Here is a 17,952-nt window from a genome sequence, read left to right on the forward strand (position 1 = left end):
TCTCAATCGAAATCAAGGCGCAGGCAAAACAGTGAAAAAATAGAGATATACGAATACAAATACGGGTATATTTTAGTGGCTGTGGCAAGGCAGAAATTCGTATGTACTCGTTGCTCCTAAATACATACAGACAGAGCGCCCGCGCCCGTGCCCGTACCCGCGACCTCTCCTTGCCCATTCAAACGCCCACCCTCCTACCCCCAGCCCACCCCCTCCCATTAGCCAACAACCAGCGCTGTCAAAACCAAAGCACACTGCATGCGAGTGTGAGTGTGTGTGAGAGAGAGTGAGTGAAAATATTAACGGAAGCGCACAACACGAAAAAAGGAGATAAATAGTGAGATAGAGAGGAGAGAGTGAAGAGTGGAGAGTGAAGAGCGAGGGAGAGAGTGCTTAACTGTTAACAAAACAACAACAGCAGCTGATTTTGTGATAAAAGCAACCGATCCCAGATCCCCCGCCACAACGACACCACAACGCTCTCTTGATAGTGCAGTGCGGAACACGTTGCAGCTGTTGCAGCAACAACAAGAACTGGGAACAACAATCAGAGACAGCAGGCGACCCCCGCGAGGAGAAAGAGAGACGAGTCGACACACACGCACACAAATTGAGGCAATCACGCATACGCCCCGCCACCAATCGAGTCCCACACACAAAACACACACGGGAGTCCGCCGTGTAATGACTAGCACAAGAAATAAATAAAACTTAACCAAAAAAAAACTACATAGAGATAGAGAGAGGAACGAGAGCGGGAGAGAGCCAGCTCCAGCTGCTCATAAATTTCGTAACGCTTTTGGGTGTAAATGTGCCCCTTGGTGCAGGGCACGCACCCAGTGATTGAGTCGTTTGTAATTTGTACGCCGTAAATACAACAAAATATGTAAATGCTAAGGGCGCCCACCCACCCACCACCACCCAAAGCCAGACACAGGCAGCCAGCCAGCCATCCCACGCACAAACCAACGAACGGACCAGAGCAGGAGGGTGGAGCAGCAGGTGAAGGAGAGTCAACCTATTAAGGAACGTGAATCAATTTGGCGGTCACACTACCATAAAAGAGTCAAACGAGTCCCACTAAAGCAGAGTAGAAGATCAAAGGGAAAAAGATTTGCTGCTCCTCAAGGCATAGTCAAGCCACAAAAAGAAGCACTAAAGGAGAAAGAAGAAAAGAAATCAAGACCAACCATTGTCAACGGAAAGTTGAAGGAGCGGGAACAAGAAGCAGAGAGAAAGAGAGCTAAAGGAAATCGAACGATAACGGGAAGAGAGAGAGAGAGAGAGAGAGAGAGAGCTGGAGCAGTCGATAAAAGAATATTAGCAAAAACATAAATACGTAACGGTTTCGGCTCTCCACCACATTGCCATCGCTGTCCAGAGAGTGTGAGTGGGGTGAAAGAGAGGGGGAGAGAGAGCATCGAATTGAGAGAGCAAGAGAACAAGGGAGCCAGTGAGTGGGTAGGTCAGTGGCAGTGGGCGGTCTGCCAGCTGTGGCAGCCACAACACACCAACGCCAGCGCCAGCGTCAACTTCAAATTTCAAAGGGCAGGTAAGTGGCGTTGATTTCCCCCCCACTCCCACTCTTTGTCCCTTCCAGCAAATACTCATTCCACCCACCCTCTCCACTATCTGCAGTAAGGGGCCAAATGTCCTGTACCGTCTCGGAGCTGCCAAGTGGCTGTCGACTGCGCGGCGGAATGACTGCATCCACACCACAGAGCGCTGCTAACAATGGCTCCAATAGCGGCGGGGGCAATGGCAACGGAAACAACGGTAACGGCAACGGCAATGGGAATGGAAACGGCAACGGCAACGGTGGAGGCGGAGGGGGCAGCGGTAGTGCCGTTTCCGTGTCCGTGTCAGTAGGGGGCGGCGGCGTCACGGCAGGCAGTGCCACCTCGAATGTGCTGCAAGAGTCAAATGCGGCAACGTTGCAGCGGCCGCAGTCGCAGAAGCCGTGCTGCTTCTGCTGGTGTTGCTGCTGTTCCTGCTCCTGGTGAGTATCCTTGAGAACAGCTCATTATTTTGTATGGCCACTAAAACGAAATCAATTTCTTTCCACATTTCTGCCTGCTGTACCTGTCCCCGTCCCCGTTCCGGTCCCCGCTTAATCACAACTACAACTGTAATAAAAAACAACCGCTAAAACAGGGGCAAATGGTAAGTAACACCCAACAATCCAACCCACCGAAATACACAAACTCACATACATAAATACATTGGTTAAGGGCTAGAAACAGCGAACACAGATGGCAGGCAGGCGGGCACTTTTCTCGCCTCTGGCAACGCTCCACGGTGAAAGCTCTCTCTCTCTCTTTCGCATATTTATTCGTCCCGCTCTTTCTTTGACTTTTGCTCTCCCGCATTCATTCACAATTTCGGGAGCGCCAAAAATTGGGCAGGCAAAAGCTCCACCACTGGACGAATGGATGGGGCGGGCGCTGTTTAAATCAAATATAAATAAGTATGTGGCTGGCTGCCTGGCTCCTCGAAGTGTTGCATTCGTTTTTCGTGAATGAAAGCGAAAGTCTTTTAACCCTCCTCCGCACCCTTTGTGTGCTTAGCTGGTCACACAAGCACACGCCTCGTCGGTACATGCCACAATTGGATTCATACGCACTCGATTGGGCATTGGGGGGGACAACGGTCGAGGCGAGTCGAGTCGCTTTGATAACTGTCAAGCAGATAACGGAGCTTTGTCATGTTCGAGTGCTTCGTTGATATGGCATTAGCCACTTTATAGATATACTTGTATCTACGCACATACTAAATACATATCTAGGAGAACATGTACATACGTATGTATGTATGTATGTATGTAGGTTAGTTTCTTTGTTACCCCAAATGTACGCACAAGTGGCTCCACACTTTGAGCCAGAGAGTAATCAGGCATAAATCGTAGTCTACTTCGAAGGGTGACGGTTGAGTGGATAATAAACTACCCCGCCAGGAATACTTAGTATCAAAATCACATATAAATGTACTATACGTAGCACAAATATCGATTTGAATATGGATCCCTTCACCTACATATTCCAGAATAAATCAAAAAAGAATAAGCACGTACAAGGTTTATTCCACTCCACAAGGTTTTTGTCCACTACTATTGATGATCAGCTGATAGCCCATAAATAATTTCCAATATTTTCTATACGCTTGCAGTCTGGCCATCAAGAATGCCGATGAAAATGCGCCCACAAAGCGTGATCTCGCTAATTCCGAATTCCTAGACGGCGAACAGTGAGTGATAAGCCTTTGAAAATTGAATAAATTATTTACTATTATAAAATTCCCTTGCAGACCCACATTAGAGGAAATCCGTAGTTGGGGCAAGAGCTTTGACAAGCTGATGAAGAGCTCAGGTGAGCATTTAATGGCGTTATTTCGCACTGAACTCTGAACTCTATCCATTTACGATATTTTGCACAGCTGGTCGAAAGGTATTCCAGAACTTCCTGCGCAGCGAATTCAGTGAGGAGAACATTCTGTTCTGGCTGGCCGTCGAGGATCTCAAGAAGGAGAACAGCGCAGAGGTGGTCGAGGAGAAGGCGCGCCTGATATACGAGGACTACATCTCGATCCTGTCGCCGCGGGAGGTGTCGCTGGATTCGCGAGTGCGCGAGATCGTCAACCGCAACATGATCGAGCCCACGACGCACACCTTCGACGAAGCTCAAATACAGATCTACACTTTAATGCACAGAGACTCATATCCGAGGTAAGGTATTCCATACTCTGAATGAACCACTGATCCATTGATTTTCGCTCCTTGCAGATTCCTAAACTCTCAAAAGTTCAAGACACTCGCTCAAATGCAAGACAATTCGAATGCCGGCTCCAAGGCGGAAAGTCCCACTTAGATCGCATCGGATCGTCGTCAGTGCTGCGCTGTGTTGATTTCTGTAGCTGCTCTCCATTAGTATTTCCTTCGTTTGGGCCATGAAATTCCTGTAAAAGCCGAGGTCGCCTGCCAGCCCACTGCCACTGCCGCTGCTGCAATCCCCTAAGCAATATGTATCCATTAATAGAACCATTTAACCATTTTGCGTGCAGCCCCCCCGCACTTGGGACCAGGGCAGTGGGCGAGGCAAATAGCCGCGGGGCCCAAACCAAAACCCTAGTCGATATCGCGCGATAATACGTGAAACGGATTCCTTCTCTACCTATGTTCTAGTCGTTAACAAACCAAAGAGTTAGGAGCTAAATTAATTGTTTAATCTTAGAGTGTGAAACGGATCGGACTCTCCGAGACGTGGCATTTGTTCGAGGCGGTTCCGGAAGCGTGCGAGCGAAACAGCGACCATGGCTAGTGTAATATTAGTGACCTAAGAGACGTATTAATCAAATTGCATCAGAGATAACGGAACCGAGAGGAGTACAGTACACTTACCGTTAACCGAAATACTTTTTCCAGAAGCAAGCCCAAAACCAAACAGAACTTTTTAAACGTATTACACAACTTTATATTAATATTAACATATACATACATATATACACGCATATATAGTACTTACTTACGTACATATATACAAAACCATTTAGCTTAACTAGTTTTGAAAGCGATTAGGATCATATATGCATATGTATGTACATATGTGTGTGTGTATGTATGGACCATGTGTATGTACATGTGTATGTGTATATGAGTGACGACATCGAAGCATTTTTGTAAATACCACAAACAGGCAGCAGCAGCACATACACCACTCTTTATATGTATATTTATAATCCTGTACCGATCAAACACCCCCAGACCACCCACTATAATGCCTCATCTTCCGATTGAGGTCCGATCTAGTTGTTCCCAATCACCTCTTTGAAGGCAAGCTAAGGCAAACACAGGCATAGCTACATAACCATAACTAATACTATATTTATAGTTTCGATTAGCATTGATTTCCAAATCGAGAGAAAACGTTTTGCAATATCACTGCCAACAGAAAAGAGAAACAGAAAATGAAAGAACACAACAACAGAACACACTACTAGAGATTTATAAGTCCAAATTCAACTTAATATGGATCTGCATATGCGTTTACGAGACTTCCAAACAGTATCACCCCTCGGCCCCATTGATTTAACTCTTCAAAGAAAACAGAAAACTATTCAAAAACACAGTATTATAAATAAAAACCAAAAAACAAAATAAAAATTCGAAATGTATGGTTAAATTTGAACTTTTAGCAAGAACATGTTGTCGAGAAAAAAAGAAACTAAAGACAAGTCAAGCGATAAAAACGGAACAAAGAGAGACGGAGATCAGAGCAGGATGTGAAAGAAAGTCTCTTGCGAGGAGAAAGAACCCTAGGCAAAAAGTTAACATTGTATTTTCGCATTAAGTTGGATTTTATTTAAGTGTATGTATTGTCTTTAAGTGGCTTCAGCTGAGGCACAGGGATTTTAGAGCACAAAATGTATTTAAGTACCTTTGTTACGGGAGGGAGGAGAAGAGAATGTTTTAGTAGCTAGTCGGTGTGCCTAGTTTTAACACATGAAACAAACATTGAATATTTTACTAGCATTTAAGCGTCTTCCAGGTTCCCTCAGTCATAGTTTTACTCTAGTTTCATTTGGGTGGACATTTGTATCCCAGTCCGATCATTCATTCGGTTTATTGTTCTGCTTTCAGTGCTACTTGTTGGAGATTTCTAATCATTCAGACTGCCGCCACCCCTTAGCTTTGGTTATTACTCGTAGTTCAAGTTCCGTTTTTCATGTATTGTTGTCATAAATGATGTGATTCTGTGCAACACCGAAGCCAGTTCCTGCCATCAGTTTCCTTTTAATTAATCACTCAGGCTGCTACTTGGAATTGAGAATCCGACAATCGCTGTTGCACTATGCATTGCAAGTACGAGCATATAGATGGACCGTTCGATCAGTTACTTTCTATGGTTTGTTAAATTAATTTTAGGCAATTCGGGAGGAGCTGTGCACTATGTGGTAGTTCCAGGACAGCCCCCCGGAGGAGCAGGAGCGTTTGCTAACGATTGTTTCCCTTCGGTTTCTTGCTTTGCAGAATGGACAAATATAAGACTTTTTGAACAAGAAAATCAGATTATAAGTACGTTAAATACGATTGTTGTTTGTTTAGTTTTATACACGAAAACACACACATACCCATACACGCGCACATGCATTGTATATGTGTACTACATAGCGGTATACATATAAATGTATATAAAATTTGACAAAAAAACAAAAAACAAAAGAAGGAGGCAAAACGTAATCAAGCATTAGTGAAAAGTTTCGACCAGTTAAAAACTAAAACAAAAAATTAACATTACATTTATTAAAAACAAACAAAAAAAAACACAATCTAAATAAAACCCACGTCAAGAAATCAATAATTAAAAATGTATTAAACTAAGCCCTACATTTAGTTTTAAACATTAAATATATTGCAACAATAAACAAACATGAAAATTAAACTCAAATTAAAGCATAAACAATACAATTCTCCAAAGCACGCCTCCAGGTGTGTTTCTCAATTTTACATGATTTTTACATTGGTGTACAATTACATAAAATTTCTTTCATGGAACTGCCACTTGGGTCAAGCGACCGACCACAAGCTCTAAACCGAGCAAAGAGCTTAAACAACCGATGGCTCTGCTCGGCCACAGCGTGCTCCACGCGTGCGCTCCTGCGCCACATAAAGAACCCAGATTGGTGAGGCGGGGAAGGGCGAACTGCTGGAGACACCCTTTCCAGTGGTGGTGGAGCGTCAGTCCGTCCACGACACAACGCTGATTGCCGTCGCAGTTGCTGTTGTTGTTCAAGCCGAAGCTGAGGTTAAGTAAAGTCCAAGGTACACCGAAAAGAAGGTGAGGGAATCCACAAGAGCAGCAAAAACCCATGCGCTACATGCTCATGTAAGCGCCACCTAGCAGTTAATGTACCATTGATCGCGTCGTCAGTAGCGGGGGCGGGAGGCAAGGGGCGGCTGCCGACAACCAGCGGCGTCGCGTCCGGAGTCTGTGCTGTGCCGTGCCGCGGCTCCCTCCGCTACATGGGATTCGTTTGTGGTACATGCATAACTATTTTACGTATTTCAGTCTCTCGGTATGCTTGATCTCTCTCTCTTGATTGTGCTCTCTCTCTCCTGAACTCTAAGCTTCCATGTGTGCACGGGTGTGTGTGTTTCTCTACCTGATGCCCGAGACTGCACTACCACTTTCACACGGCTTACAGAAAAGCAAAACAAAAAGGTAAAAAAAGAGAACAAGGCAACAGGCGGCAGCAGAAGCGGCGGTGGCGGTGGCGCGGCAGTGCTTTCGAGTTCGAACTTTTGAAAATGAATGCAATGCACAAGCAAGCCACAAAATGAACAGCGGGCCTGAACAGACACAAAAGCGCACTCTGCGTCCAGGGCCGGTTCAGACAAAATGCGGTGGAGGAAGGTTCGTGTCCTGAGTCTTTTGTCTTTTTTGTACCTGCACTGCGTGAGTGCAGGTGTCGTTGCTAACGGTGCGGGAAGGGACAAGTGGACGCTCCGAAAGAGTGAAAGAGAGAGAAAGAGAGTGCGAGAGCGTCAGTGGAACTACCTGTGGATCAAGAGAGCGGGTGAGAGCCTGCCAGCCTCTGCCACACACATACAAATCGATTCGATGAATTTTGAGTCTTCGTTCACTCGCGCTCGGTTGCTGTGACGCTGTTGCGCTGCTCGCTCGCTCAATATCAGTTACGAAAGAGATGAAACCATAAAAAGCAATAATAATCGGGCATACAGACGCACGCTCTCCTCGCTCTCTCGCACAGCCAACCCACCTGTGTGGCTCACACGGACAGCACCTTGACACCAACACACTTGCACCTGGGACGCTGCGTCGGCGTCAGCAGCAGTCTCAGCCGTAGCAGCACTCACAGCAGCAGCAGCAGCGGCGGCAACAGCAAACGGCAACGGCCAAGCGCACATTCAACAGTTGAACAATCTCCAATTGACTCTTTGGGCATTATAGCCGAGCCGATCCGATCCGTTCAAAACCGATCCCGTCCCGAGAGCTCCACTACTCCACTCGCCTCAACTGAACGTTCATCCGCGACGACAAGTTTTGCGTGTACCTTTTTCCGTGCAGCGCGCCACACTCCGTGCCCACAGCTCGCCCTGGCCCCAACGGAAAACCTGGACACTGCTCGACGCATTGTACAGTAAATAATAATAGAAATAATAATAATAATAGTTCTATAGTGCGAATCTGTTCGATCTGTGAGTGCCCAGTCGTCGTCGTAGCCGTAAAACAAACACAAAAATCCGCGCTTAAACTTTTTCGAACGAAAAAAAAAACACACAAATTTCAGGCAAGAAGAAGAAGAGGAAAAAACGAAAAATATCTATATGTATGAGCCCCCGTACGCGTGTGTTTGTGTATCGGTGTGCTGGCTCGCTCTTTGCTGGAAGAGTGTGTGCGTGTGTGTGTGAGTGTGAGTGAGCTGAAATGCGACGCCATCAAAGCTGAGCGCAAAAGCAAAAGCAACAAAAGCAAATAATAAAATTCAAAATAAAAATAGTGATTAATAACAGTGAAGCGGAGAAGAGGAAGAAGAAGCAGGAACAAGCAACGCAAAATAATTACAAATTAATTGTGCAACAGCGGAAAACGAAACTCAAAGAGAACAAACCACCAACATGAAAAATGTTTAAGCATTTTGCGAGCAAAGAGAAAATACGCAAATGCCATTTCCCACCTTCTCTTTACACCAAACAATGGTAAAAAAAATGTTAACTTCTTTGTGATCAAACGCCCCTTCACACACTCCCCCCAAAACCCCCTATCACACGACGCGACTGGGGCCAAAATGCAACAACGTCCACCCGACCGCCAGCAGAAAGAGCAACAGAAACAGCAGCAACAACTGCAAAAACAACAACAACAGCTCCACATACCACAGCGAGTGGCATATTAGAAGCAAAAAAAAAGAGAAAAAAAACGTCAAGCCAACAAAAGAGGCCAGCCAGAGCTTGGGGACGGGACCCAGCAAGACGCATACAACAACAGCAACAAAAAGTACACACACCAACAACACGAAAGTGGCGAAAGGTGCACCCACCAGCAGGCAGCAGGCAGCAGCAACGGCAGCAACAGAGCAAGCAACAGCAACAGCAAGCAGTCGTAACATTTAAGCGGGCACCGCATTCGGTTGGTCTTTTGCCTTTCCACGCAGTGTTAGAGCCAACTCCAACTCCAAGTCCAACTTCATTTGCAGTTCCAGTTCCAGTTCCAATGCCAGATAGAGTGCCATAGAGATCCTCACTAAGTGCCAAAATCAACAGCCTAATCCCGATCCCTGCGCTTACCTGCCAGAAGCCAGAAGCAAGAAGCCAGAACCACAGCTTAGGACGGACGCGAGACAGCTGCTCAAGTAAGTAGTAAAGTAAATGCCAAGAAGTAATTATAAACGCATCAGTGACACTGCAGCCCTGGGTTTTGGGCCAGCCCTGAACGGAGCACCCTGTATCCGAGGCGCAGACATGGCCTAAGCCTCGGTCGGGTCGGTCTCCGTCTCCGTCTCCATCTCAGCCTCTGTCTCAATTGTTGTTGCTTTCCTCTTCTGCTTCGCCTACTTCTTCTTCCTCTCCATGTTGTTGCTGGCTGGTATCTTTCGCGCACACATTCCTCTTTGTTTGGTTTTATTTCCAAGTCGTTCGCCGACTGCGCAGCGGCAGCGGCAGCAGCAGCAGCATTGGCAGAGCTGCGGCAGCGGCAGTGTCAGAGCAGCGTCAGGTAAAACGGTTAAGTATTGGTATTGCCAAGATAACCATGTTGGAGAGGGAGAGAGAGAGAACGCACAAGAGCAAAAACAGTGAGAGAGTAAGAGCGCCGCAGCAAACAGAACAGAGTGGGAGCAAAAAAAGGGATCAAAAGGTGGTAATCACGGTGTATATTGTGAAGGTGAGGCAAACGCAAAGATGTGCTCCCACGATAGTGTTTTCGTATTTTGAGAGGAAATCTACATAATACGTGGCTTCAACAGGTGGAATACAACTATTCCATGATATACTCTTATCTACAAAATAAGAGAGTGGCAAGTGTCAATACAAATAGGGAATACGAAGGACACAAAAGACTCACCTTGCTCAAAAACACCTTGCTGGTATTTGCCTGTTAAGGCGGACGCCACTGTCCGTCTCTGCCAGTGTCGCTGTCGCTACCTCTGCTCCAGACTCTTCCGTCTCTGCTCACAGCCTCTGCTGCCGTGTTGTTCGAAAATCGATGATGTTGCCTGTGTTTCTGATTACGTTTTCTTTTGCCTATGCTGTCCATGCTGTTGCCTCTGCTACCGCTGCGCCTGCTCCTCTCTTGTTCTTTGCGTCTTTTTTTTATTATCATTTTTATTCTACCTTTTTGTTAGTGGCCGCCGCACGTTGATGATGATGGTGATCAATTTGGGAGCCCCGCGATTATGGTACAGTAAAAGAACATCGTCCGTTCCGACGTTCTCGCTCGCTCGCTCTTTTACGCAGCACACACATGCTCATACGCACATGATCGCATGCGATGCACAGACACAACACACATGGGCAGGCACATGTAACCCACACACATAAGCATAGTTAAGCGGGGGGATAGAGGGAATGGAAGGGGGAACTCTTCGTGAGAGAGTTATTTTATTTTCGTGTTCGTGTTAACGTTTATTGTTTTTCTTTTCTTTACCTTTCTTCGTTTCTTTCGGTTGTTCTTTGCCTTCTTGACTCTCCCCTCTTTCCACAACACAACACACCACTCCCCTGCACTCCTCTGCTCTTCAGGGTTTTGTGTTTTCTTTGGCTTTGGTTATTGATGCCATGCCCAATGGATGCCCCGATGCTCTGACCGTCGATGATGGCTTAGGGTTACGTTGCTTTTTACCAATTCCCTTCTCTCTCTCTCTTGCTCCATCATCGTTCGTGGTAAGGGGCCAAGAAGAATAGGGGGTTACGAGGGGGCAGGTAAAAATCAAATTTCAAATTATGTCAAATCTTAATGGGATTTGAAATGGAATTGCTTTTGGTATTCCCTTCGTATCGGAGATGACTCGAACCCACAGGGTTTTAGAGGGGAAAGAAATAAAGGGGGCGAATACATGGATGATCGTCAGATTGTTAGAAGTTGTAGGCGTTGTCTCTCTCTCTCTGCTTTGAATGTTGGAGTTTCTGGTTGTGTTTGGGAAACTGAAGAATTCAAATGGATGTACTATCTATGGTATACATATATACTTAACTGACTTTAAACTTTGTATGTCTCCCATAAATAAAGATCCTCCATTTACGGAAAAGACTTAAGACTTAAATAACGTTTGGGTCATGGCTCGCCCGTTTGTTCTAAGGTATTACAGATTACATATTTACATACTTACATATTTACATACATACATACATAAATACATATATCGTAAGAAAATACATTTCCTGACAACCATCTTCATTGGGTTTACAATTATAGAGCTCTTGAAGGGGAGATTCAATATACTCGTATTTCCGCATGGTTTTCATGTCTTTGTTCACGGATTCATTGTTCTGTCAATCTATGAAAAAGAGAAAAAAAAAAAATTAAAGAACTTTTACGTTCATACGCCACGTTAATCAATAAAAGCGTATTTATGTATATGAGATATTCGTACATGTATGTACTCAAAATCCTTAAACCCGCATTTTGAGAAAGTTCTTCCCCATCTATTCTAGCGCAGATTAACTTTGATTATTTTCCACCGATATCGTTTCGATTTTGAGGGCAAGTCCACAGTGAATTCTTTGTGGATTTCTTGTGCACCTTCCGAATGAATAATTGGCTCCATCTATCAGCATCTCTCCGCCATTCATGCGGCAAGTAAGCCCCAGAGGCCTTCTGTTGCCGGACTATCGGGTTCGCATTCGAGTTGGAGTCATAAAGTCATTGGCTGCCCCGAGGGCCACGGATCTGGTTCGCCTTACCATAGCTGGTTGACCCACATAGATCACTTCTTATCCGGGGTGTTGATGTCGGTTTAATTGTTTCCTAATTGCCTTTCTACTTTCTACGCAACTGGATCGCTGATTGCCCCTGTTGCGGATCGGGATGCGGGAATCTTTAGCATGCCACGCGCCGCCGCGACCCACACAACGCTGGGACCGGACCGGATCGGATCGAATGGGGATGGGGATCGGGAGTGGAGTGTGCTGTGTGTGCCCAAAACTAGTCTATCAGCACGCCACATGACACTGACCTCACCTACTAACGGAACCCCCCGATGACTGGGAGTAGGAGGAGAGTGCGGAGAGTCATGAACTCGCGCCGGTTGCCGTCTTGGGTCTGACCAAAACGGGTTTATCCACATCCCAGCCGCAGCGGCAGTGAACTTTGCAGCACCACCGCACCATCCGCCATCCGAGGCAGCAACAATTTTTGGCTTTATCATCAAACAACAATACTGGGGACTGGAACTGAAACTGGGACTGGAACCGCTGCGACTGGAACTGGGACCTGGGACCTGAACCTGGACCTGCCAGGCTGCTGCTGCTGCTGCTGGCCGAACCGGCTACAGCTTCTGGATTAGGTCAAGGATTGAGGCGTTTGTTGTTGTCTGGGCATGGGTCTGCCACTCCACTCTGGCTACCGGTACCTGTTCTCGAAGCACCAGCCCCAGAGAGAGGGAGCAACTTGTTGCTGTCGAAGTTGATGTTGTTTTGTTTAGTTTGGTTTGGTTTGGTTCAGTTTCGGTTTCAGTTTCGGTTTCAAAATCCCTCATAAACATGTTTTTGCTGTGCTGTGCTGTGCTGTGCGGCAGATATAACTAAGTCGGAGATGAGATTCTGGACTATTAACAGCTGATCGACAGACTGGTTGGTTGCCTCTCCGTTGCGCTGCGCTGCGCTGACTCTGCTGCTGCCACTGCTCTGCTTGTTTGCTGCTCGTTTGGAAGTGTCAGGGCACGGGGCGAGGTGTAGATCTCTGTTTAATTTCACACAAAGCACCGTTGTAAACAAAACAACATCGCACACAAATATGGCAGCGCTGCCAGACATCGTCGGCAGCGAAGCTTCCCCAACTCCACGTGCCTCTTCTTCTTTCCCACCTGTTGTTGTTTGCCGCTGCTGATGAGCTCCGTCTGAGTTGTGTGTTGTGTTGTGTTGTGGTTGTGCTGTGTTGGGTTGGGTTGAGTTATGCAGTTACACGTTTGACATTTGCGAAGGAGTCAAACTTGTTCGACGGGCACGTGTGCGCACAGGCCAATCTTGCTTGCTTTTGTTTACCCCCCCATTTCGCTTCGTCTGTCTGTCCATTCGTCTGCCGTTCTCTCGGTTTCCGTTTTTGTTTGTTTGTTTGTTGGTCTGTTTTGTGTGCTTGCAAATCGCTCACCTCACTAACAACAACAACAACATCGACTCATCGCCGACGTTTGAACCCGTTCCGTTCCGTCTTCCGATTATGTTTAGGTTGCGTCGCTTCGTTTTGTTGGGTGGGGGTGTGTGTGTGTGTGACAGGGGTGTGGGGTGTGTGGTGCAGGGCCCCGGGCCCCGGGCGCCAAGCAGACTGCGATAACGACAGCGACATTTGTTGCTTTTGTTATTAGTTGAGCATGCACATGGGGAGGGGTGGGTGCACTTACCGTGAACAAAGTGACAAAGGAGGGGCAGAGGTGTGAGATGGCTATGATTCAGTTGGGTATTCCCTGTGCAGTGAGGGAAATGAACGTCTGCATGATAAGCAGTTCACATTAAAACAAGCAGTTCGCAACATACTTACGTAAGCAGTTCAGGTGTAAGCAGTGTAAGTCTGTTCATGCATTCTTTTGGAACTGTCAATAGAGTATTTTAGTCTATAGAATATGTGTATATATTTTGACCACTATTTAATCATTTGTGTCCATTGTTCTTTGTTTTCTTCTGCAGGCGGAGCTGAGAAAAACAACGAAGGAAGTTCCTTAGTGCCATAGAATGGAGTAATTGCAGCGACAACGAAGAACAGCAAACAGCAGCAGCAGCAGCAAGAACAACAACCTGAAGCTCAACCGAATCGAATCAAATCGAATCAACACAGTGCCTTCAATCAATCCGTTGATAAGTGATATTTATTATGTTTACACCCGCGAGGAGCTATCGAAGCTGCAGCAACAGTGAGAGCCTTAACCATCGGTCGGGAATCGATGAGCAGGCCGCGTCCTAGGCGTTGTCCTTCGCAGTCCTAATCCCCCCACGAGTGCAATCCCGAATCCAGTTCAAATTAGTGAAGTAAGCCAAGAGGAGCCTTAGCCAGGAGCGACAGCCAGCTCGAATAATGTCCACATCCACCGCCACAACGAGTGTCATCACGTCCAACGAGCTCTCGTTGTCCGCCCACGGGCACGCCCACTCCCACACACACAACTCCCACACGCACAACTCCCACTCGCACGGCCACGCGCTGCACCAGCACCAGCACAGCCGCATCGGAGGAGGCCTAGGAATCGGAGTCCTCAGTGACGCCTCCCTATCACCCATCCAGCAGGGCGGAGGAGGAGGAGGCGGCGGCGGCGGAGGTGCCAACAGCTCACCCCTGGCGCCCAACGGTGTACCCCTGCTGACCACCATGCACCGCTCCCCGGACAGTCCCCAGCCGGAGCTGGCGACCATGACGAACGTCAACGTCCTCGACCTGCACACAGACTCCTCCAAGCTGTACGACAAGGAGGCGGTCTTCATCTACGAAACGCCCAAGGTGGTGATGCCCGCCGACGGTGCCACGGAAGATGGCCATGCCATCGATGCGCGGATCGCGGCCCAGCTGGGCACACAGCACGCCCAGCAGCAGCAACAACAGCAGCAACAGCAGCAGCAGCAGCAACAGCAGCAGCAACAGACGGAGCACCAGCCGCTGGCCAAGATCGAGTTCGATGAGAACCAAATCATCCGCGTGGTGGGACCGAACGGAGAGCAGCAGCAGATCATCTCGCGAGAGATCATCAACGGGGAGCACCACATTCTGTCGCGGAACGAGGCCGGGGAGCACATCCTCACGCGCATCGTCAGCGATCCCTCGAAGCTGATGCCCAACGACAATGCGGTGGCCACGGCCATGTACAACCAGGCCCAGAAGATGAACAACGACCACCAGGGCGTCTACCAGACCTCGCCCCTGCCCCTGGACGCCTCCGTGCTGCACTACAGCAACGACAACAGCAACGTGATCAAAACGGAGGCAGACCTCTACGAGGACCACAAGAAGCATGCGGCCGGCGGTGGCTCCATCATCTACACCACCTCCGACCCGAACGGCGTCAATGTGAACGTGAAGCAGCTGCCCCACCTGGCCGTGCCGCAGAAGCTCGACCCGGACCTCTACCAGACGGACAAGCACATCGATCTGATCTACAACGACGGCAGCAAGACCGTCATCTACTCCACCACCGACCAGAAGGGTCTCGAGATCTACTCAGGCGGCGACATCGGCAGCCTCGTCTCCGACGGCCAAGTGGTGGTCCAGGCGGGCCTGCCCTATGCCACCACCACCAGTGCCACAGGCCAGCCCGTCTACATCGTGGCCGATGTCAGCGAGGACCATCTACAAAGGTGAGTGAGAGTCTAAAGCAAAGGGCTAAAGGGTTGCCTTGCCCTAAGTGTTTCGGTGTGAATGCGAAACACTCTTGAATTATTTGGCTTAATTGGCACATTGCGGGGCGGCTCTCAATTAGGAGAAGTCGTTGCGTTGTTGGGGGAAATTTACATATAATATCAAGCTGTTTCCTCAATGTTCTCACAAGTATTTCTCGCTATAAATATGTTCCATATGTAAGGTGTCAAAGTAGCTGCAGCAGGATACTCATTGACATAGTAATAATATCGTTAAACCAAAGCATGAACATTAAATATACTCTCCAAGGGAATTCCCAATCAAAGTTTAGCCAAAAACGAGCCAAAGCTAACGTCTAAGGGCAATGATTTCCACTCCACACTTGAGAGACATCTCTGACTGAGTTCTGTTCCATCTGCAGCATAAGATACGAGTTGCAGCTTCACTAATTGCTGCATCGTTGGCTGTGTTTCTGGTTCCTGGCAGCTGCTGCTGCTGGTTACAACATCAACATCTTAATTGGGGACAGCGCGATCATAGTTTTTAGCTTCGATTCGCTTGTCCGTTCTCCACAGTTCTCTGCCTCGCTGTGCTCCGTTCTTCGGTGTCTTCCAGGTCCTTTCAAATCAATGTTTGTCATTTGCATTTCTCATGCATTTGAATTAACCGCTTCTGCCGGGCGCGCATTTTACTGTTAATTATTGCGATAGGCCAACATCAGCAACCGGCAGCAGCCACAGCCACAGCAGCAACAGCAACAGCAGCGGCAACGCCAGCGCATTCTGGCATTCTCCATGCCCCATTCCCCCGTTTCCCAAACATTGAGTTCAAGCCAGAGTCCTCATCCTCGGCATCGCCCAATCCCCAATCCCCATGCCCCCATTCCCCATTCCCCCAGTGGAATGACAGCTTCCGTTGTAACTGTTTCTTCTATACGTTATTGCTGCCCCTGCAACAACAGGCCACAGCAGCAGCAGCAGCCTCAAAAGCAACAGCAAAAGCAACAGCAACATCCACAACTTTGGCATTCTGGCGTGCATCGAATGCGCAAGTAGGCGAGCTAATAACACCCAGATCCAGGCACCATCACCGGCTCCAGCTTCAGCTTCAGCTCTACCACGCGGATGTCTGTCCCAAGCACAGAGAGAGAGCCCCACCGAATGGGTTGGCAATTCATTTCAGAGCAGTCGCCAGTGTTGGAGGGGCATTTGGTATGCGCAAGTAATAAAAATTTGAATATAAATTAATCTAATAGAGAACCGTTAGCGAGGTGAGATGCAAGCGCAGCCTCCTCCGACTCCTTGAGCAAGGTGCCGCCAGGGGCAGGCCCCGGGACCGGGACCGGGCTCTGGCTCTGGCTCGAGAGCAACTAAGTCATCGTCATGTGGCTGGAATGGTCGCTCCATCGGTTGGCTCGTTGCTTGCTTGGATGGTCGGACATCTGCAACGCCATCGCATCTGCATCAGCCGCTTCAGCATCAGCATCAGCATCAGCATGGCCATCGCCATCGCCACTCCTCCGCCTCCAACTGCCTCCATGCTGTTGCTCGTCGTATTCTTATTCTTATTCTTCTAATGCCAACGTCCCATCCCAACCCATCCTGTTATAGCAGCAGCAGCAGCCAGCCACAGAGAGTCGTCCGTTGCATGTTGCATGCGCGGCAAGGTCCATAAATAACGACAAAATTGCGTTTCCGCATATGGACCGACGTCGTCTTCGATTCGGACTTTGGGTCTGGCTTTGGCCTGGCTCTGCCACTGACTCTCTCACTGTGGCATGCTGTGGCTGCTGCCGCTTGACCAGCCTGGGACCTTGCGTGTTGCCCGATTGGACTTGGCCTCAGCCAGAGCCTCTGCCACACAGCCTCACAGCCTCAACCAAGTTGATGTACAGTTTGTTTTGTTTGCTCGTTGATAAGCAGCCGCAACCGAGGACATGTCCAAGTGTCCAAATGTCCACATGTCCGCGTCCACATCCCAAAAGTGTTCGCTTTGCCACGTTTTCATTAAAGTCAAATTAAGCCGCATCCAATTCGTGTGTCGAGGGGCAGGCGGAGCGGTGACTGGAGGCTGTATAAATTCCCGTTGACCTTTGTTTCGTGCGATCCTTTCCATTGTGTCTGTCACCACATCAGCCATGCCTATCCCTTTCGGCGTCACAATCTACACTCGCCAACAAAGAGTTGTAACCCTTGGAACGAAGAGCTTAAAGCTCGCGGGCCGCCTAAATGCCAAGTCAAAAGCTTCGTCAAATCGTTTTCAATTCAATTGCATTTTGGGGAAATTGCCGCTGCTTATGGCCGTTTTACGGCCAGATTATTCGGCTGAGTTGAGTGCAAACCAATGTTCAATTTTATTACGTGAATTCTCGCCACTTGGCTATAAAACTGTTTTATTACCCTGCACATTTGGCATTATATTATTTAGGAGCTATGCAATAGGC

The 17,952-nt window shown here is 48.0% G+C and overlaps 2 protein-coding genes and 1 long non-coding RNA gene across 12 annotated transcripts in view; 2 read left to right on the forward strand and 1 right to left on the reverse strand.

Moving 5' to 3' along the window:
- The first annotated feature begins 1,410 nt into the window (after positions 1 to 1,410).
- Positions 1,411 to 17,952, forward strand: part of LOC117890076 (protein grainyhead) — a 64,781-nt gene continuing 48,239 nt past the window's right edge. For 7 of the 9 annotated variants that reach the window (XM_034794719.1, XM_034794721.1, XM_034794724.1 and 4 more), the window contains exons 1-2: positions 9,102 to 9,366; positions 13,853 to 15,508. In XM_034794719.1, coding sequence (XP_034650610.1) covers positions 14,238 to 15,508 — 1,271 coding nt within the window. In that variant the 5' untranslated portion in view covers positions 9,102 to 9,366; positions 13,853 to 14,237. Of the gene's footprint in view, positions 1,516 to 9,101; positions 9,367 to 13,852; positions 15,509 to 17,952 lie in introns of those variants that run through there. The other 2 variants (XM_034794720.1, XM_034794728.1) reach the window with 2 other exon arrangements.
- Positions 1,428 to 4,942, forward strand: LOC117890080 (regulator of G-protein signaling 17). Of its 2 annotated transcripts, none has more exons than XM_034794736.1 (7): positions 1,428 to 1,552; positions 1,639 to 1,999; positions 2,155 to 2,163; positions 3,166 to 3,243; positions 3,304 to 3,365; positions 3,433 to 3,721; positions 3,779 to 4,942. In XM_034794736.1, the coding sequence occupies exons 2-7, from the start codon at positions 1,650 to 1,652 to the stop codon at positions 3,861 to 3,863; spliced, it is 873 nt and encodes a 290-aa protein (XP_034650627.1). In that variant the 5' UTR covers positions 1,428 to 1,552; positions 1,639 to 1,649; the 3' UTR covers positions 3,864 to 4,942. The 2 variants fall into 2 exon arrangements, with proteins under 2 accessions (XP_034650627.1, XP_034650629.1); XM_034794738.1 differs by having other exon boundaries at positions 1,515 to 1,556; positions 1,643 to 1,999.
- LOC117890085 lies at positions 3,136 to 3,473 on the reverse strand. The gene is made up of 2 exons (XR_004648555.1): positions 3,310 to 3,473; positions 3,136 to 3,229 (listed from the first exon to the last, which is right to left on the reverse strand). It is a non-coding gene; the product is annotated as an uncharacterized LOC117890085 (long non-coding RNA).

The sequence above is a fragment of the Drosophila subobscura genome, chromosome E, assembly GCF_008121235.1.
Source record: "Drosophila subobscura isolate 14011-0131.10 chromosome E, UCBerk_Dsub_1.0, whole genome shotgun sequence".
NCBI classification, from domain to species: Eukaryota; Metazoa; Arthropoda; class Insecta; order Diptera; family Drosophilidae; genus Drosophila; species Drosophila subobscura.